This window comes from Tamandua tetradactyla, chromosome 3, assembly GCF_023851605.1.
Source record: "Tamandua tetradactyla isolate mTamTet1 chromosome 3, mTamTet1.pri, whole genome shotgun sequence".
NCBI classification, from domain to species: domain Eukaryota; kingdom Metazoa; phylum Chordata; class Mammalia; order Pilosa; family Myrmecophagidae; genus Tamandua; species Tamandua tetradactyla.
The window spans coordinates 129,662,335-129,684,604 of record NC_135329.1 but is presented as its reverse complement, the minus strand read 5'-3'; the positions used below and the strand labels follow the sequence as shown (position 1 = coordinate 129,684,604).

The 22,270-nt window shown below is 41.1% G+C and overlaps 1 protein-coding gene across 10 annotated transcripts in view; it reads right to left on the bottom strand.

Moving 5' to 3' along the window:
- TANC1 (tetratricopeptide repeat, ankyrin repeat and coiled-coil containing 1) overlaps positions 1-22,270 on the bottom strand; it is a 267,329-nt gene that overhangs the window by 69,562 nt on the left and 175,497 nt on the right. For 6 of the 10 annotated variants that reach the window (XM_077153922.1, XM_077153923.1, XM_077153928.1 and 3 more), the window contains 3 exons: positions 9,975-10,079; positions 1,768-1,946; positions 547-733 (listed from right to left, as the gene is read on the bottom strand). In XM_077153922.1, the coding sequence (XP_077010037.1) occupies positions 547-733; positions 1,768-1,946; positions 9,975-10,079 (471 nt within the window). Of the gene's footprint in view, positions 1-546; positions 734-1,767; positions 1,947-9,974; positions 10,080-10,260; positions 10,812-22,270 lie in introns of those variants that run through there. The other 4 variants (XM_077153925.1, XM_077153926.1, XM_077153931.1 and 1 more) reach the window with 4 other exon arrangements.

Genomic DNA, 22,270 nt, shown 5'->3' with positions numbered 1-22,270 from the left:
CTAACCCTCAGTTGATGGTAATTCACCTACTGTGCAGATGTGGACATGTAGAGAGGGGCACAGGGAGCACATCCTTACAAAATTCAGGCCTCCAAACAGTGGTCATACCCGGTTATAAGAAACTCAGAAGGACAAATGCCTGAACTGTTGTAGGGGAAATAAGTAACCCCAGACACTGTACTGGGAAGACTTCTCAACACGCAAGGATTACACTGTCCTGCTGCTGTATGTCCCAGTGTGACCTGATCCTCAACAAATGCAATTAATTGTTGAGGAAGAAGATTCTTTTAACTTCACAGGCCAGCTCTGATCTGGAAAAATTTTACCAAATGATCACAGTTGTAAAATAAACAATCATGGAATTTAAAAGCCAATGCTTCATTCTTTCATCTGCACATGGAGCCAGTGCAGTCTGCAAAGAAAAGGGCAGGCACTCACAGACCGACCTTCACATACCACTGTAAAAACCGTCTTAGGAAAGCACTGGGGTAACGCTCTGGCTGACGTGCGTTTAGCCATTGCATTACCAAGCAGTGTGCGTCTTACCTATAATTCCACTGTCCTTGCTTTCCAGGGTGGAACTAGGGCTGCTAATGGTCTCACTGGGACTTTTGTTGGCTGCCGTCTTGCTGACACAGCTATTCAAGGTTGAGCAGGGACTATCAGTGCTGGGAGATGCGGTGCTGCTTGTTAGTGTGGAGCAAGGACTGATGCCTTGGGTAGGAGCTGTGCACTGCAGGATGAATGGAACGAGGAGTTAGCATGGCTGAGACGAGGCTTCTACACACTCTTGTTTGACATTAAAACAATGAAACATAAAAAGAAATTCCTTGCTGCAGGGAAAACGGAAGGCAGCTTTTAAAATCTAGAGATGCTGACTACGTATATGGTCTCCAAATTTTAAAAGACAAATATCTTTATTTTTCCCCCCTTCTCTTCTTTGTGATTTTCTTTTTTATGAAAAGGGCAATCTTAGAAACAATTTGGTGGGAATGCACATTTGTACAACAGAAATAGCCAACAGGGAGACTTCCTTTCATTTAAAGTCTGCAGAAGACAAATGGGTTATCTGACCTCTGTACAGAAAATCTGGAGTCTGTTTTTGTAATGTTTCAGGAACACTGCAACCTGATTCAATTCCTGAAAATTTATGGGCTCTACAATTGGGGCAAGGAGACTGGTGACCAATGCGATCTCAATCAACGCGTGACACCCTCAAAGAAACTCTCAGTGGGTGAGAGAAGTCCCAGCCCCTCATTGCTATTCAAATGCACACATCTCCGAGATACCAGGTTGTGTGCTGCCATTCCCTAGGACAGGGGTAGGGGGTGCTCTCCCAGTAGATGAACCATTTGATCTCATCTTCCTACTCTGCCTTGTCGCCTATAAATCTTTTCCTTGCCTCACTAACATTCCAAATTCGCAACAGCTAGAAGAGCACAGGAAAGTAGAATACCAAAGCAGCCAGACGAGAAGAATGGTGCTATAGAGATAAAGTCAGTGCCACCACTAAGGAATTCTTTTAGCCACTTTAACTCATTAAGTCACTCTTCTCAGAGTGGTGACTAGAAGGTTAATTTGTCCATTTTTCTTATGTTCTCCTCCCTTCAGCTCCCCCCCACCTCCATTCCGGGCTGGGGGTGTGGGTGGCGACACAGAAACCAACCGCTGAAATAAATTTCAGTACACAACAGCCCAGAACTCATCTGGCCGAACAATGACTTTCCCACTCAAGGAGGGGAGGGAGGAGGTTAGTGTTTCATTCACCCCCTGAGCAGGTATGAAATACAGTCTCTTCCTCTCCTCTTCCATTACCATGGTTTCATTTTTTTCTTCAATGGTTATGTGTGTGGCACTTGGGATCCCTTCTCCCAGTAAAAAGCCCAGCCTTGTCAACAGTTCTTGAGCTGCCGGCGAACAGCTTGGTTCATTATGGGCCTTTGCTTCTGGAACAAAGAAAGAAAACAATGAAGATGCCTCTCTGGGGAATTTCAGGGTCGCATCTGGATGACTTTGCACTACAGCTGCTTGTCTGGTGTTTTTGCATATTTTTATAATAAAATGCATAAAGTTTGATGATGCTGCCAGTCCTCTAAGCAATACATTCTAATTAAGAGGTTACGACAGGTTAAGATAACAGTAAAACCGAAACTTCAGTGCAAAGAGCAAAATATTTGACCTGACCCAGAGGAATTCAGTGTCATCTGCTAGCAACTCCTATTTCCATGTTCATGTGGAAAACGGTTACTTCAGGTAGAAAGGATCTCTGTTTCACCTTATTTTAAAAGAGCTCTGTGACCATTACCCACAGGAGGTTGAACTAAGGCAAGCCCCAAGTGGCATGGTGGCAGCAATCTAGACCCTTTAGATGCTGGGGTAAAACCGTAATCCAAGCTTGCATTAAACAAGACAGGGGTGTAACTAGTTTGGTGGAAAACTTACTGTGCAAATCCCACAGCAGTGAAAGTGAACACCAGGATTCCAAGAGTCAATCATCGAGAAAACTCTTTGTAACAGAGATTTAAAATTCCAGAGAAATGAGTCCCCAGAGACAGGACCAAGGCAAACACTCTGTTGTTTATGCAGAGATGCATAAAAGTCTTCTCAGTTTGCTCCACAGCACTGCTGGAAGCACATTTTACATGAAGGTCATAGGGCATGCTTGGAAGCCTTTCCTGTTTCAGGTTCTCCCCAAGGTTGACTATCTGGCTTTTTGCCTTTGAAAAAATTTTATTGATAGATTTGATTTAAATGTTGAGCTGCAGGTTAACCTTGAATCCAAAGGCCTAACAGCATTTAATTATGGCTGACAAATAAAATAATACCTAAATCATCGCAACACCTCTCTTATATTTTTAAAATCAGCATCCTTCAAGGGATGAGATAACATGGAAAGAAAACTCTTCTTATTGATGTCAGAACTTAAGAACAACGGGTAACATATAATACGGTCATTCATCGTAATGCTTTGTTCTTTTTTGTTAGTCATCTAGGTGCCTGGATCCACACATACATACATGAACATAATTTGCCTAGATGTGGAAATTGCAGATAATAGATAAGGGTATTAGAAAAACAGAATGAGGAAAGAGGAATCAAATAGTGATGTTACTTTTAATCCACCGTGTCACCGAGAGAGCAATGCTAACTTTACCTTTTATAAAGAACTGCGGAAAAACAAAATAAGCAGGGAAGGCCATCTGATCAGCTTCACTGACACAGCAGTGTTACTATGTCATGCTTCCAGCACGGAAACTACAAGGGGAACTAGGCCAGCAGTATCTCCAAGGAAGGAAAAGCACCCCATTCATTGCTTGCTCTCAAAAGTTCCCAATGCTGGCGGTAAAAAATGCTGTGTGAGGTCTGGCTACTTTTTAGCTGTTCTAGGAAACTACAGGAGAAAGGTAACAAAACTTGATTTTTCTAGGGTATGAGAACCCTGATGTTTCTGGGTCATCTGGGCTAAATGTCTAATGTAAAGGGACAAAGGCTTCAAGCCAGCATGGGGCAGACAGCCACGGCAGGGCAGGGCAGCCACACCCCCAAAGCCACTCGACAGAAAGTCCCTTCCCACCACAGATCACAAACCACATTTTGATTCTCAAGGTACATGGGCATTTGGGAAAGTGAGGTGGGAGCCAAACCAAATCCGTGCAGCCCAGGCACACCCAAGGGCTGAACCCTTCAGAACAGGATCGGTCCACACCCTGCTCGTTCTTCACCCCCTCCCCTGCCCCAAGTCCTAGCTAGGCTCAGGCAGGGCAGCTGCTTTATCTTAGGGGGCAGCTGGTCTAGAGAGAGAGAACAGGATGCAGATGGAAAGGGGAAGGAGGGAGTGGGGAAGGGGCAAACTTCAGCAGTTTCTCTACTCCACGCCCCTTTTTCCTTTTGATACAATCTCCATACTGCTACTGAATTGTGACTAGGCCCCGGAATGTTTCGCTTCTAGTTTAACCTGAAACACTCTGGGGAAAGAGCCAGAAACTACTCCGGTTAGCAGCTGTGTGGAGGCAGAGAAAGCAGCTGCACAAGCTTGGCAGCCACCAAATGTACCCTAACAACAAACGAGGCTGCAGCCTCTAGCGTACATTGGGGCTCGATCAGGAGCCCAATTTCCATGGAGGTCCTACACGGGGCGGCACCCCAGCAAAGCCACTGCTGCCTCCACACTGCAACTGCAGACAGGCACCCCAAATTCTGTAAAGATCTCATAGAAAAAAAATCCAAAGTCAACAGGTCACCGACACCTACCCCATCGAAACAGGCTAGGGAAAAATAACAATTCCCAGTTTAAGGGCTGAATTGACAACTCAATTCATGATTAACTTTTCATGCTACTTACATTCCAAAATGCCACCCAGGTTTGAGATTAAAGGGTAAATGTTCTTTATTTCAATTTCTGCATGCATTAAGCTGCTGCAGTTTTATTTCTTCCTAAGGCTTCCCAACAAGTCTTTTCAGATTACTTCCTCTCCTAAAAATGTCATTCTAGTTACCTTCCCCTTAGAATGTTCCCTTCGTCTGAGTTCCTAAATCCATGTCAAGCTGTCCACATTCTTCCCTCTCGAATGCACAGAGCTTTCTTCTCACTGAACTTTTCATTCTGGCAGAGGACCCCTGGGTGAAGCGTGACAGCACCATTTTGGCAGGGATGAGCTGCCCGGGAAATCACACTGACACTCAAGACTGTGGAATGGAAATGCATTCACACTTCCATAGTGAATGAAATCTAAACAGCCAGATAGGATTTTTCTTTAAGCTAATTATTATTCCAAAATTATCCCTAAACCAAATTCTAATGGGTCATTCTAAATGGGGGTCTTTTACGGTATTAAACACTGAATTACTGATTAATAGTGCATGTTCCTTAAACAATGCCAATGAGGATAGGAGTTCAGAGGAATAAAGATTTGTGCCTCCTAGTAACAGTTTACATCTTGGATTTAAAAACATAAAGAGTTTATGATGGCTATATTTAGAGTTGAGAGAGTAATTGTCCTCACACTCCCCAGGAATCCGTTAGGCAGGTGGAGAGTGGTATCCCTCCCACTAGTGTTTTCGTGGGATCCCTGATATCACCGTGGAAGGTTATTAAAGGAGAAAGTAAAAGGGAATTCCTTGGATCACTTCCTTCCTGCCCCTTTTAAGCTAATCACATGCTGTTGACCACGTCTGGGGCATAAACAGAGGCGCATCCATAAACCGATCAGCCCTTCAATTACCATCACCCTAACTTCAGACCTACTGATGCCCTTAGGATCACTTGCTCTCTGCTAAACCTATCTGGGCCCAAACCTAGTGACGCTCTCTGAACCTCAATTTCCTCACTAGTAAAGTGGCCAAAACCTACTTCTCAGAGGTGCTGTTAGGCTCAAAAACAATAATTTATGGGAAAACACCTCATGGATTATGAGACACCAAACCAAAGTTGGTCGTTTCTACCAACTTTGATGTCAGCACATACTACCTCACTATTATTTCATTTTCTGGTTCTTAAGAGTTCTCATTTATATTTATCATTACCTGTATTTCAAGAAAATGGCTGCCAGTATCATACCTCTAGTCCTGAACTCTTTCTTGAGCCCCAGTTTAATTTCCAGCTGTCACTTTTGCCTTGATTTTTCACCAACCTCAAACCCCACATGCCTAAAACTGAATCAAACCAAAGCTGTTACCTTTCCCTCCATATCCTCATAATTTGGCCTTAAGGCCCTCACACCCTCTGTGTCTTTTACAGGTACTTACGATTCCACAAAATCTTCCCATTCACTACTCTCCTTTTCCAACCCTGTTCTAATTTAAGACCTTATTTGCTCACTTGAACTAATGATAGCATTTTCTAATCCTTCTCCCTGATCCTAGTTTCTTTCCCGCCCTATTCCAACCTGAACACCATGGCCAGATAAATCATCCAGCACAGCTTCAACTAAGTCTTTCCCGTGTGCAGAATCTCCATCAGCTGAACTCCCAAATCATCATACGCTGCAGGTTAGTTAACACCACCTCCCCTTGTATTACAGTCACTAAATTGCCCTACCAGACTCTCCGGCTCCATGAAGAAAAGGTGTCATTTGATAAATCTATCTCAAATAGCATCCACCATAGTGCTTTTCATAGCACTGGAATTTAATATTTTTTGAAGGAAATGCAGAATGAAAGGATACCCTGCCTCTAATCTCTGTTCCATCACATACAAATGCCCTCCCTCCTCTACTTCCATCTAAATCTTTTTTTTTGGTATGCTGTACGGTGGGGTCACGTTTCATTGTTATTTCATGTGAGTATCCTATTATTGCAGCACCATTTACTGAATTTTTGTTTGTTTGTTTGTTTTTGGGGGAAGTGCGTAGATCGGGAACTGAACCTGGGTCTCCCGCATGGCAGGCGAGAATTCTACCACTGAACTACCCTTGCACCCCCCCCCAAACTAGATCTTATACAGTCTTCAAAGACCACACGGTACACCACCATTGTAAGAAGCTAAGAGAGATATCACCCAAAGCAAGATCGAGATCACCTCTTGACGAAGGAAGGAAAATATGATCTGGGTAAACAAATAGTTGTCTTATTTCTTAAACTGGGTACTGGGTAGACATGTGTTGTTATTCTTCATATCTTTTATAGTCGCTACATCTTTTTCAATGACTGAAGCAGTTCTAATAAAAAATGAGGGGACAGCAATAAAACGTTTGCTTAAACATATTTTAAAAATAACTCCCAGTAAGATAGTTTTGTATTTAACTAGGTTCTTATTTCATGTATGCTAGTTTTACTTGCTAACCACACTGCTAGAAAAAAAGTTTTACCGTATTTTTAAGTTGATCTGTGTCACAGGCATAGTCATAAGATTAAAACTTTCTCACCCTTCCCCATCAAAGCTTGCTCAAGTAGCTAATGGTATACTAAATAAACCTGAATGTATTATGGTTGCCCCTAATTGAAAGAAACATTGCTGTAAATCCTACTATAATTTAATAATCTTCCCTAATTTATCTGTTGTCGTTTTTTTTTCCCCTTAAGGCAAAAGTAATGCTTTCCGGGTAAATGACTTTTTCTTCCAAATAATGTATTGGTTTAGTAATAGGAAACTCATTTGTAAAGAGCCTAGTCTATAAAACACATAGCTCATTATGACCACTTGGGAAGAAAAAGGGGGTCGTATTTTGAGTACCTCATTCAATCATTATTATTTTTTTAAAGAGTAGTATTAAAGTACTAAATGCACTGTGTTTTCTTAAGGGTGTTTCCAGGTGAATGCAAACTTAAACAATTCTTTGCTTATGATAAAAATCTTCATCTGCCCAAGGTCATCTAACCCGCCTCCCAGATTGCTAAAATATACCAATTTGCACAAACACAACTACTTATAATTAATAAACAAATTCCACGTGTTCACTGGTTTTAAATTTCAAACAGAGAACTAAGAATCAAGAACTTAGAACTACACAATCACTGAAACAAAGGTTGGCCAGTTAAGAGTATTCAAACAGGAGAAATAACTTGATATCTCACAATTCTATGTGAAATTTCAAAAACTTTTCACAAGGATATTTTTCCAATAAAATTTGTTAGTCTGGTGAATTCTGAAAGGCTATTATTGACAGTCCCCCCAAATGTTAAAGACTTGCCAAAGGCACATTTATCATTTATGGAATGCATACAACGAAATTTTAATTTAAATCTTAAGTGACGATGGTGATATTAAACCTTAGAAATCAGAGTGTGTCCATCATGCATGTGTATTTGCTTGGATTAATATTAAAAGTCAATTATTTGTTTTAGCTCGTTCCTGCCTCTCGTTTAGGTTCAATGACCAGGACATAGAATTTACTTTTATTGTGGCAGACTTAATTAACCCCAGTGAAATGTAAAGGATTCCACAGGGATTACAAAATACACCATCCTTTACTAACTGTTCAATTTCATCAGGCAACCGCCTCATCAACCAAGAGAAAGATAACTCCTAGGGCATCCTCAACACCGCGGCCTATCGGTACACAAAATCCGCCCACAAACATGAACTACGCCCATTTCTGGACACCTAGTAAAATGAATACATACTCTATTTCTTAATTCTAGGTGAAATGGAAAACTCTAGTCATGTATTCACAGCTCAGTCCTCCTGGGGAAGGATGATGACAAATCGATGAACTCAGGCCTCAGAAGTGAGCACACAAACAAACTCAAGGCTACTCTACCAATTCCCATCACTGCATCTGAATTTATACATCAGAATATTCCTCTCCCCCCAAAAGATGGTGAATTGTGAGAAAAGCTCTCATCAGTGGGAATGATTTATAATTCTTTTCTTTGCCCAGTAAAAACCCTACATTTCTATATCCCCTTAGACATCCTAGGGAGTGTCTGAATCCCATATGGATTCAGATACACTCCCAGGCAGGGAAGATGTTACACAATAACATCTAGGCCAGGAGAAATGCCAGCGGCACCACCGAGCCTAGGATTGGAAAGGTTCTGGGGTTGGGGGCAGGGGTGTTGGGAAGGGGGGAAGGGGGCAGGCTTATTATGAAATGTGCAGAGAACTCTGTACATTATGTTTCTGAACTTGCTTACAGAGGAATTGTTCTCGCTACACTCAGAATAGAAATGAGCGAGAGCAGACAAACACATGGACACCTGACTGTGAATTTCACAACTGAGAGAAGCCTCAAGTATCAGCCATTCGTGGACGGCCGACCTGTTCAGACACCACCGTGATCCAGGCTCTCCTCTCCACCACCACACACCTAGCACCCTAACACCTCCCACGCACAAATCCTCTGTGGGAACCTCTTAATCTAAACCAACAGAGAGTCCTGACCAGAGAGGAAAAGGGTGGAATTTCCCAGACCAAAGTGACTGTCCAGAAAGTCCAGCACCTGGTCCCCTCTCTTCACCCACCAATCTCAAACATCTCTTCCCAAACTTTCAGCCTCTGCCAATCCCTCTTCGCAGTTCATTTTTAGGATTATTTCACCACCACCCCTACTCGATACTCCTCCTATGTTCTACTTCTTACCCACTCACCATTCATCATCAGAAACAGAAACCCAAACACAGCGGTGAGAGCATAAAGGAGCCAGCAGATGGAGAGAGAATAGCAGGCATTCCAAAGTGGAAATGAGGGTAAGTTTTCCTAGGTTCTCTTTCAGCATGACTATATAAACTTTGGTCCCCAATGAAGATGAAATAGACTTCTCAACACAGACCAGAATTCCTAGCTGCATATTTCTACAGAAATACAGAATGTAAATTCAAAACATCCAAGTTACAAGACCATAGCAGTGGAGGAACCGATCAGAAAGGAACAAACAGGTGAATACTTAAATTTATACAGTAAGGAAAAAAAGAGACAGAGCTACTAATACATCTATTAAATGCTATGACCAGATTGGGAGGTGGGGGGCTGGGATGGGCAAAATATAAAATGTCTTTACTGAAAGGTTTCAACTGATTTTGACTTTTTTTTTTTATACCTACTTGAATATCCCCTATAGAAAAATCATGGATGTTAAAATAAGAAACTTTCAAAAGTCACCAAATGCCTTGAAAAAAGCTTATTATTTTAAGCTTTGTTCAGTTTCAGTTTTACAGCCAATGCTTATGGTTGAATTTTCTAAAAGAGTAGGGTACTGAAAGCAAATCAAATTATTGGAAATTTTTATGTAAATGGCTGCTTTTTACACTACCCCAATCCTGGGTGGGCCAAAAATCAGAGGAAATAAGACAGACCCTTTAAAAAAATCCATGTGCAGCCACTCAACTATGCTTACATTATGTACATAATTCCAAGACATTACATGAAAGCTGAACAGATATCTTTAACTGCCCAAGAGAAAAAAAAAAACCTCCCAAATACATTTGGTTCAGCAAAGCATTCTTGCAAAACGCACTCAAATTTCACTTTGAAATGGATAGTGCCATTATGTAAAATCTTTAAAGTGGAAAAAAAATCATTGAAAACATATTCTTACCATTCTCACTGGGATCTGCTGGCTTAGACACTTCTCTGAACGGGATTATATCTGCATCTCCAGGCACTCTGGGGCTTTCCACATACTTGGGCTTCCTGACCGGACCTGCAGTGGGAAAGATTTGAATGTGTTTTATTTTTTCCAGATGCAAACAAAGCTTCAGAATATACAGTATGTGTCTTTACCAGGACCCAAATATGCCTAAAAGGAAGAGCCAGCCCCTCCCCCTCCCTTGAAAACACACACACACACACACACACACACACACACACATATACAAACACACAGCTCAACACAGGCTCGGGAATGTCCAGTCTCGGCTGCCAAAGAAGAAAAGGGTAAGCTCAGTTTTGAGAATGTAAACTCTGACAAAAAGAAAAGCTGCTCTTTTGCTGTGAAGTCTCTACAGCTGTCTTTGGTATATGTCAAGTAAGTAATTTTGACATGTTCAAACCTGGACAGCTTGTGGTTAAGGATTCTTTATTCAGAATTTTTCTCTAACTAGGACAAAGACTATTTGGTTGCTTGATATCTCCAAAGTCAGGAGGCAAGGATTACAAACAGTTGGCCTGTAATATCAACAAGCTCTGAGCAGCTACATATCGCAGGCATTTTATCAGACTGGTGACGCACGGTAATTGTGTGGGACAGAGAAGATGATTGCTTTCTTGGCAGCTGACATAGCTGGCTTCAAAAAGGCACGACAGTCAATCCAGCATGCAATTCAGGGACATAAAAGAGTCCAAGAGTCATTATCTCCTATCTTCCCCACACCCTCAACTTACCAGAAAATCTAGAATTCTTAATAAGACTGTATGGAACCATTACACACTGCTACTAGAAATGTAAAATGCTGCAGCCATTTTGGAAAACTTCAAAAGGTTACATATAAAGGTTGTCATATGACCCAGCAATTCTACTCCAAGGTGGATATATGCTCACATGAAAATGTGCACACAAAGTTCATAGCGGCATTTTAATACCAAATGGCTACCAACTGATAATAAACTATGGTTTATACATACAAAGAAATATTATTGGGCAATAAAAAAAGAATGAAGTACTGATTCATTCTACTACATGGATGAAACTTGAAAACATTATGCTAAGTAGAAAAAGAGAGTCACAAAAAGACCACATATTGTATGGATTCCATTCATAGCAAATGTCCAGAATAGGCAACTCTAGAGAGACAGAAGTGTGACTGGTTACCTAGGGGTGGGACTATGGGAGCTTAGAGGATGATGGCTAAGGGGCATGGGGTTTCTTTCTGGGGATAAGAAAATGTTCTTAAAATTAAGACTGTGAAGGGCCAGAGTCTGCCCACGCAAAAAAAAAAAAAAAAAAAAAAATTAAGTTTGTGGAGATGACTGTACAACCTTGGGAATATAAGATAAGAAAAACTACTGAACTGTACAGTTTAAATGGGTGAATTGTATGATACATGAATTATACCTCAATGAAGCTGTTTAAAAGGTAAAAAGACTGCATACTCTGTTCCTCCTTTCAAACATCACCTTGCATTAAGGCCCGGAATCACCCATTTGACTTTTACATTTTTCCTTGATTGCCTTGCAGTTAGAGTGGGTCTGTAATAAGACCAAAAGGAAAAGGAAATCTTTTATATTAGTAAGAGAAGGCAGGTGGAAAGAGTGCCAGGCAAGTGGTTACAACTCGCCCTCCTGCTCAGCTCTGAGCTATGGCTGACCCTGACCCTCTGGGGCCCCAGCTCCACAGAGCACACGATGAAGGGCTGATTCAGGAAAACTCGGAGCATCCTTCTATCTCAAACATCTCACACATCTGAGAAATTGTGTTCCAAATACAGCTTTTGGTGAGAGATGCTGCCATCTAAAGGCTTACTATGAAAACATCTATAATACTATAAAATTAAACCAATTCCCAGGCAGCTAAAATGTACTACTTAATCTTAAATCCATCCACATTATAAAAGAAGCGTATAGTACCTTAAAAATAAGGGTAGTATTTCAAATTTTTGAAATCATGATTTTTTTAAATCATTATTTTTAAATCGCTAATGTAGTATTTAACCATATGGTTGTCTTTATCATTTATTTAACTCTGTCAGAAAAGGAATTTTTTTTTTTTAAGTTAAAACAGAATGGTCAACAACGCTTGGCAGGGGCACCACCCAAACCAAAATGACAGAGTGAGAAGCTTCATTGCATTGAACCCTATAGAAGTTTTAAACATCTGGAAAAAAACATCTTTCTCAAAGCTCCAGAAAACAATTAACAGTATGAAAGCAAGCACCATATCAAGAAAAAGGCTACTTAAAAGCATTAGGACTCGGGGCACCCTAACAGGCTCCTTCCACCCCTCTCACTGGCTTGTGGTCCCAGTGTGGTTTCCTGGTCCCAGTTCTAGAGGGAGAAGAGTATGCACTGTGCACATGCCAGGAGCATGTATGTCTGGCCCAGTCTGTCTGGTGGGGTAGCCTAAGGGACTCACTATACCAGAACTTACCCTACAGAACACCATGGGAGACCTGTCAAGTGGAGGCCTGGAGCAAAGGATCACTAGCTAGAGGACATAATAGTGCAGCGCTGACCATGAGGAAGTTGCCTCCTGGGGAACAGGAGCCATCTGGGGGAATTCTCAGAGCTACCTGTACATACAGGTAAGACATATACACAGAAAGGATCAGGGCAGCCCCTGTGCTTCGACCTGGAACTATTTTCTAAACTCATTATATCGGCAAGCTTTAAAGGAAAGCACTGCACAGGCCAATCTCCAATCTCCAAAGACTGTGGAAGATCTTTTTTTTTTTTTTACCTCATTTATATTTTTTTGTTAGTTCTGGCATTCAAGGAAAGTATAGTCATAATACTAGCTGGATACAAATTAAAGGAACAGAAGCCTCAGCCTGAGTCCAAATTCCAGTGACAAGACATTAAAATATAAAAATGTTCAGGTTTCAAAAAAAAAAGATTAGAAAATATACAACAAAAAAAGGAATTATGGCCCAGGCAAAGGAGAAGATTAAAGCATCAGAAACCAACAGTGAGGAGGACCAGACTTGGGACATTCCAAAGACTTAAAAACAAACAAACAAAAAAATGGTCCTAAATATATTAATAGAACTAAAGAAAATCAGGAAAACGACAGATGAGCACACGACAGATGAACACAAAGAGAATATCAACAGAGAGATGGAAATTAGGAAAAGGAACCAAACAGAACCAAAGACCACAGCAACAGAAATTTAAAATTCCCTAGAGGAGTTCAGCAGCAGTTTGAAGCTGACACAAGAAACAATCAGTGAACTTGAAGACAACTGAAATCATCCAGTTTGAGGAGAAGAAAGAATGAACAGAAGTTAACAGAGCTTGTATAACCTGTGTAACACTATCAAGTGTAACAATACACAAGTTGTGGGAGTCCCAGGAGGAGAATAAAGTAAGGGGCAGAGACAATATTCAAAGCAATAGTGGCAGAACGTTTCTCAAATTCAACAAAAGACACAAATATACACACCCAAGATGCTCAATGAATTCCAAACAGGATAAACCCAAATAGACCCACACCCAAACCATGTTATAATCAAACCACCTATTGCCAAAGATAAAGCGAGAATTCTGAAAGCCCCAAGAGAGAAACAACATATAATAAGAGAGTCTCAATGAGATTAAGTGACAAAACCTTGGAGGCAAGGAGGCAGTGGGAAGATATATCTCAAGTGTTGGAAACAAAAAACCTGCCAGCCAAGAATTCTGTAACTGGCAAACTGTCTTTCAAAATGAGGGAGGGATGAAGACATTCCCAGATAAACAAAAGCTGAGGGAGTTCACCACTGGACCAACCTTACAAGACATGCTAAAAGCAGTTCAGCAAGTTGAAAGGAAAGGAACACTTTAGACAATTAACTGAAGCCACATGAAGAAATCAAGACCCCGGGAATGATAATGACCTGGATCAATATAAATACCAGTACAACTGTATTTTTTATTTGTGACTCCACTTTTCCCTTTCAACGGATCCTAAAAGACAATGACATAAAATGTAATAATAAATCAACAGCTTTAGACTCATATAAATATGTAATCTGTGACAAAAACTACATGAGGGGAGACAAAGGGAAACAGGAACACAGTTTATATATGCTACTGAAGTTAAGTTGGGGATAAGTTTAGGATGTTAAATTTAAACCCCATGGTAACTACAAAGAAAATATCAGAGAGTATGCCAGCTCACAGAGAGAAAGTAGACTACAGGTCTTCAGAGTGGGAAGAAGGGACAACAGGCAGCTAACACAACGTGTGCAGAGTCCAGGGTGAAGGCAAGGTGTAAGGGCACAGCAATTTGATGACTGTGATTAGTCCCATCAAAAGGTACGCTGAGGAGGGTCTGGGCTGGGACAGTGTGTCATATATGTTTCCACAATTAACAAAGATAAGGTGAAGAAATAATGACAATTAAAAGCAATATGTAGGGCAGGCCACAGTGGCTCAGCAGGTAACAGTGCTTGCCTGCCATGCCCGAGGACCTGGGTTCGATTCCCAGTGCCTGCCCATGTAAAAAAAAATAAAAAAAATAAAAAATAAAAAATAAAAGCAATATGTGACACTGAATGGGATCTAAAAATGGAGAGAAAGGCTCAAAAAGACATCTGGGACATAAGAAAAAAACTGGAATATAAAATGTAAGCTTGTGTCAACGATAAATACTGCACTTAAAATGATTATCACAGGAAATACTATCTATTTAAGGATTCTCATGCATGCAATCTGATCGCCAATGTTCAGAAAATACACAGACAGATAACGGAACGATACAGCAAAGGTAGCAAAATGTTAACATTGGTGGTGTGTGGCTGAGGACAGTGCTGAGTTATACTGGAGTTCTCTTTATAAGGTCTGTAGTATTTTTGAAACTACCTAGTTTGTATGAAATAATTTCAAAATAAAAATAAAACAGATATATGTTATTTTTCACAAAGAAGATATGTGTTATTTTTCTCACACACCAAAAAATTTCTTCCAGCCTCTAGTGTTTTGGAGCAGCGAGAAGGAAAAATCTGAAATAGTGGACTGGTAACCCGTAACAAATCTTAAAATCTGTTTTATATCTACTTATTGAAGAGTACTTTGAAAATTATTGCTTTTTGTTCTTTTCTTTGTATATATGTCATTTTTAACAATAACAAAAAAGTTGTTGTTTTTAAAAAGAAGGCCTCTGGAGTGAGGAGACTAGGTTCAAATATTGTACCCCCACCCAGCCCATCTGTGCCCCACAATTCATGACTCACTGTCTCAAAGCTAAATGATGAGCCAGTGAGCCCACTGCCATGAGGGAATAACCCATGAGCACAGGGACCAGTCACTCTGGTTCCCAGGCTTCACACAGAGACTGACAGAGTAAATACTGATGTTAAATACGAAAGGAGACTTAGAATATGCCACTGTAAACAAACACCTAGCCAGTGGTCACACAGGCAAGGTAAATACAGACATTAATTCATTCAATCCTAACTTTGGGAGAAAAGCACTATTTTCCCTATTTTATAGGTCAAGAAACTGAGACTTAAGTAAGTGAAACAACTTGCTCATGTGGTCACACATGGCAAAGCAGAACTCAAACCCCAGTCTGTGCAGTTGCAAAGCCCACACACGGACCCAGCACTTACAAAAATAATGGAATGTGGATTTTTAAACATGTACCTCTGGAAATGGGCCAGGGCATTGGAACCTTCCCCTATCAAATCATCTACACACATTGTTTTATAGCTAGCAAATCTCTTATTCATACTCATTGTCTCTGATCTACCCAAAGTTTCGCTAGGAGTTGAAAGTAAATGTAAACCACCACTCTCCGACGTAAACTTTTTATTTAAATTGCTTTCCACAAACAGCAGAACCACAAATGCTATAAAACAAGATAATCATAAAGGTTTGACTCTTTGTTCCCTGAGTTGTTTATCAGCGAATACACAGTAGATAAACACCCCTTTGCCTCCATTCCCTTTCAAAATAGCATTGAAGTCTCAGCAAAGCGATCAGTGGGGACAGGAGGGAACCACAGGAAAGTAACCAAACTTCAGAAACTGTGAAGCAGATGGCCACTGAGTGGTGACCTGAGCAGACCCGAAAGTTAGCATGGTATGGGGCGATAGAGGCTCAGAGCTCAGGAAGTCCAGCTGAGGACACACCAGATCCCTCAGAAGGGAGCAGCCCGGATGCCGCCGAACACTGAGCACTGGTTGGAAATCTACTTAAGGAATAATTAGACCTCACCCCTCTGCCCTGAGAGCCCTTCTCAAACCAGGGTGTGCTCTCACCCTGGAGCACTGCCCAAGGAAAAAAACCTGAAAATAATTGTAGTTGGGGGAGATTCTCCTCAAGGAAATGGCAGGATTCCTGACTAATCACACCACAGCAAAGCCTGCCCACATCTCCCCACCACACACACACACACACACACACACACACACACACACACACCCCATACAACTTTTATTCAGTTTTTTGACTCCTCATACTTATATACATCTAAGAGCCAAGGGTCCCCAGACAATCCAGGAAATACTCTATCCTGAAAGACAGTGACCAAATAACAATAATAAAGAACTCTGAGGAATCAGAAAAAAATGAAGGCAGAACACCAGACAGAGAGAAACATGGAACCCATTATATATGAATGGGATGTGATGATGTGGGGCATTCAGATGTGGACATTTTCACAGCCTCAAAACCATGAGCTAATAAATTACCATCGGTTAAGCCAAAAAAAAACTGCACTTAACTGGACTATAGTTAACAGTACAGTTATAGGGCAGGCCATGGTGGCTCAGCAGGCAAGAATGCTTGCCTGCCATGCCAGAGGACCCGGGTTCGATTCCCGGTGCCTGCCCATGTTAAAAAAAAAAATAGTACAGTTATAAAAATGTTCTTTCATGAATTGGAACAAATATATAACACTAAAACAAGGTGTTAATAATATGCTGTATTTTATGCATGAATTTTTCTATAAACCTACAACTTCTCTATTTGAAAAACAAAAACAAAACTATTAAGCCACAGTGAAACCAACTTTTGTGTCAATGATCTGAAACACTCCAATTAAGAAAGTAGCCACATTCTTTGCCAACAGAAATCAAAACTGCGAAAGGTATCCCCCAGCAATCCTTACTCTGGGAAACTGCTGCCCAGCACCATTTTGTATAGAAAGAATGTTCAACACTCCCCAAGCTCAAATTACCTTAAAGTTCAAGTGCTATAAGGTTAGTTCCAAATTAACCAGAATGTAATGCTACATTACACCAAAAGCATGGTGTTCCAGCTATTAGCCAAGTATTAAGGCAAGAGACTCTTAGAAACAAGACAAGACCTGCCAGAACTTGCTTGGCATTTCCCTGCCAAAGCCACCTCACTTCTCAACCACTACTGGGCAGCTGGGGGCACCGGTGCAAAGCAGCTTTCAAGCTTTAACACGCAAGGGGACCACCTGGGAGATGTGCTCTAATGCAGAGTCCGGCATACCAAGCCGGGGGTGGGAGACTGGACCATACTTGGGTGGCAAAGGGCCCACATCCAGATCAAGGCCAATGCAGGCAGTGCCTCTCTGGAAGCCCACCACTAACCTTCTTCCATCAGGCCCCAAGCAGAGTCCAGTGACCCTGGCTGGACTGTCAACTGGCCTGGATCCCAGGCTTAAGATAAATGGGGAATGCTCTCAATCATACATTAAACTCACAATTCTTCATCCGAATGTCCCTCCTTCTCTACTAGGCGCTACAGGGAAAAGAGCTCTCAAAGGGAAAGACAGAGGGCTTCTAAGGTTAAAGGAAACCAAAAAAAATGTGCCAAACAGCTTAAACGGCCATAAACTTTCAAGGACCAAGTACTACAGTTTGCAAATTAATAACCCCTGCCAGCTTCTTTGATTATATAGAAGGAGCTTCATATCAGTCTGAGGAAGAAGTCACAATTCTCCTTCAATCACTTCATTTTATAACCTTTAAGACACAGCATTGTCCCCACTCAGTATTCTGCCTTTATGTAAATCCCCAAATACAGTTTTCACAGCAGTCAGTTTTCCTACTTTTTTTGACATTTTAATGCCACAGCTCACTATTTTGCTGCTTAGAAATTGCCAAATAAGGAATATATTTTTTAAAAGCACTGGTAGAAATAAACAAAACTGGACTCTATCTCCAGGCAGTGAAAGAAAGGAATGTTTTAGTTAAAAATAATTACTTATATATATGAAAGCAGTATTTGAGACACAGAACACCTGAGGCTAGTTATTGCATTTAAAATAGATCTTACATTTTTAACAACATCTAGAGATGTGACACTTTCTGTTATCATTTTAGGGATTTTTTCAGTGTTCTGAACTTTCATAGTGAAGATTTCCTTCAATTTTATCTGGTTTAGGTTTCCATTTCAAATTGGGAAATGTTCACACACAAAAAAAAGAAATAAAGAGATGAGTAAGAGGATTTTGTGGTAGTGGTGGGGGTAATCAATAAGGCAAATGTCACTATAAAGCCAATTCCAAATGGTAAACTGGATGACAGTCTTGGATTTTTAAGGGCAGGAGACCTAGGCAGATGTGTTAGTTAGATTCAGTTGTCAACTTGGCCAGGTGAGCATACCTAGTCTTGTTGCTGCGGACCTAAGCCAACGGTATGTGAACCTCATCTGTTGCCAATTACATCTGCAGTCAGCTAGGAGGCATGTCTGCTGCAATGAGTGATGTTTGACTTAATTGGCTGGTGCTTAAATGAGAGATTGCAAGGTAGCACTGCTAAGCAGCTCCGCATTCCTCATCTCAGCACTAGCAGCTCAGCCCAGGCCTTTGGAGATGCAGAAAGAACTCACCCTGGGGAAAGTTGTTGGAACCCAGGGGCCTGGAGAGAAGACCAGCAGAGACCATTTTGTGCTTTCCACGTAAGAAAGAACCTCAGTGGAAAGTTAGCTGCCTTTCCTCTGAAGAACCAACAAAATAAATCCCCTTTTATTAAAAGCCAATCCGTAAAAATAATAATAATAATAATAATAATAATAATAATAATAATAATAATAAATAAAATCAGAAATAAAAATAAATAAATAAATAAATAAATAAAAGCCAATCCATCTCTGGTGTGTTGCATTCCGGCAGCTAGCAAACTAGAACAGCAGACCTTCCAAAGTCTGACCCCCTATCCTTTACAGGCCCTCCAAAAAGTATATGCAGGATGGTGGGGAGGTGGGGATGAAAAGCATTGGATTTGGGGAAGAGTTGGCCTAACTAAGCTGAAAGCGTAAAGGAAGCACTCTGCAGCTGGAACCTTTGTCTGATCCCTTTGCTGGAGTTGAGGCAGGGCTGGCAAAGTGGTGGAGCTCCCACAGACCTGAGAGGATTCACTCTGAGGGAAGAAGGAGTGAGACAATAAGTTGGCTCAGTTAGAAAGCTTTGGTCAAAGAAGTGGGTGATTTCAAGCACAGCATGGTGCCCATTACTTGGATTTCTTCCATGAGACGGAAGGGAAGGGCTGTAAATTAAAACCTAAAATGCTGCTTGAGAACCCTCTAATCCAACGCATACTAAAATACAGCAATGTCCTCCCAGTCCACAAGGAATACTAGTCCCATGATGTCTGGGATACTGGTACTGATGCAGGACAAGAGTTCAGCAGAAAAGTGCAGCAGCCCAGCAGGAGAAGCTTCCCAGTACATGGGCACATGTGAGATATGCCCTAGGGACTTGCAGAAACTTCCAGAAACACTTTTGCAAGGGCCTGGGACCTTATGTAAGGAGATGAGGGCAACAAGCCAGTGCAATTTGAGTTATTACTACTGAAGTGAATTCACCCATTTCCAAAGACATGTGAGGTCTGGGAGAAATTCAGACTGAAATTCTGAGAAAGAAATAATAGAAGAAGAGGGAAAATATGGGTCACCTACTGATAGTGACTAAAACATAAAAGTTACCCGACATCACTCAATAAGCCCCCCTTTACTTATTTCAATGCCATATTTTTCAAAGTCTATTGTGAAGGGCCAGCAGCCTTTATTCCTTGTGCAATGCAGGTCACATACAAGGCACTGTGAGGCTGTAAATATGTACTGCCATAAAGGTTCTTAAATCTAGTAGGAAAACATCAAAACAGAGCCATGCTAACCTTCAATAAAGCAACATTAAAAGAAATGTTAAGTAACATTTCTGCTTTCTTCCAGTCGAGTGTGATCTGTGATGCCGCTCCTATACTAGACCCAATGATCTTATATATTAAAGCAGTGAAATGCATTAATTCACTTCATTTAGTTACTCAGCAAATATTTGCTGCACATCTACTGCATGTCAGACCCAAGAGGCTGAGAACAAATATGACTGAGTTCTCCTGAAGCTCATAGCTGAATGGGCAAGAGACTTTATACACTGTCTGAATTTTATTTCAAAACACTTTGACTTAAACATGTGCCAACTGGCTTTAATCTACTACCTACAAGCAAATTAACTGTGTTAATCTGGAATATGTACTCCAGGAGTAGTTAGCTAGCCCCTAATCAAAAGGCCACACTCAAGAGATGGCTGCTACAAGTCAGCCAGCTATCTTTATCACTAGCCAACACCAAGGTTTTGTTAATCAGCATACTGGATGTTAGAAATGGGCTTTTAATGGTTAAATTGCTGACACTTAATTAGCATTATAGCTGTTTTGTTAATGTGCAAAAATTCATGATATTTGCAATGAGGACGTTAGCTAGGAATATTGTACTGGGGCCTTTTATGACCAGTATATAGAGATCTAGCAGGCCCTCAGAAATCTAGAGCCTCAGAATGGTCCTCTGGTCCCATGTCCAGCTACTGACTCTGGGGAATTAATAGACCTCTGATGCAAAATAGCAGGATAATCTGAATCCTGCCTACAAAAGGCAGAATTCAAAATGTGTTTCTCCAAGATTATCTGGCCCCTGTTTTGTGTGTGTGTCTGTGTTTTCCAATTAAACATGAGTCTGGGTACTATTGTGATGGGACTTTGCTGACAGAATTAAGGCTACTAATCAGCTGCTCTTAAAATAGGGAATTATCCTGTACTATCTGGATAGGCACGGCATAACTACATGAGCCCTTAAAAAGAAAAGAGGAAGGCCAAAGAGTCAATCAGAGAGAGGAAGCTGCGGACTCCAATGAAGTGACTGGAGGAACGCCACAGGTGAGGCTCACCTGCCAAAGCAGGAAGAGAAGCTTTCTCTTCTGAATCCTCCTCAAAAGTCTTCCAGTGATTAGATTACAAAGGCATTCGGCTGTGGATGCAGCCGATGTGATCATGATTTAATTCTATGAAATGTCCTCATAGCAACACACAGGCCAGCCAGCCAAACAGGCACCACCATCTCGCCAAGTTGACACATGAACCTGACCATGACATACTTCATGTCACAGAATGATATACTTAAAATGGTTTGCATGATATTTATGTTATGTATGCTTTACCACAAAATTTTTTAATTAAAAAAATTTTGAAGGCAAGGGCAGGGTGGTTTACGGTGTCCCTCAGTGCAGGGAGGAGTCACTAGCTGTAGGCAGCCTCCAACTCTCAAGCCCTGACAAGCATCTCTAGCCCACTGACAGGCAGAAACAGCATCCTTTCCTCTTCCTTAAGAGAGCCCTACATTTTATTCTAAGAGCACTGTTTCAGAAAAGTATCCAATACTTGGAAAGAGGCAAAAAGATTTCAGGGGATGCCTCTTAAGTGTTGGGCTAGGTGTTGTCATGCACATGATCCCTGTTCACAGCAATGCAAATGAATTTTCTGTGGCAGAGAATATAAATCTCTGCTATCCAAATTCTTATTTAAACCATCTTATTGGTTCCTTCTTTAATAAGCTGAATAAAATCGTTAACAAATGACCTTATATTTGCATGAGTCATGTTTTTGTCTTTTTGAAAATTATACGTTAGTGGCACAGTTCATTAAATGAACAAAAGACTGCAATTCCTAGCCTCCTTGTCAGCTAGGTAATGAGAGTCGGAAAAATAAGTAAGTATTGTGTGAAATTTTGAAAAGTACTTCAACAAAGCTGAATCAGCTGGAAAAGGACCCTTTTGCTCTTCTCTCTTTCCTCCTCTGGCAGGGAACGTGGACGTGCTGGCTGGTACTCCAGCAACCATAATCAGACCGTGTGGTGACAGTGAGTTAGGATGGTGACCACCAAGAAAGGGGCTGGTTCCCTGATAACACCGTGACATAATCAAGGCCCTGGACCACCTACCTCTGGGCTATTTATATGAGAGAAACATTAATTTTCACCTTATTTAAGAGACGGTATAGCTTACTGATTATT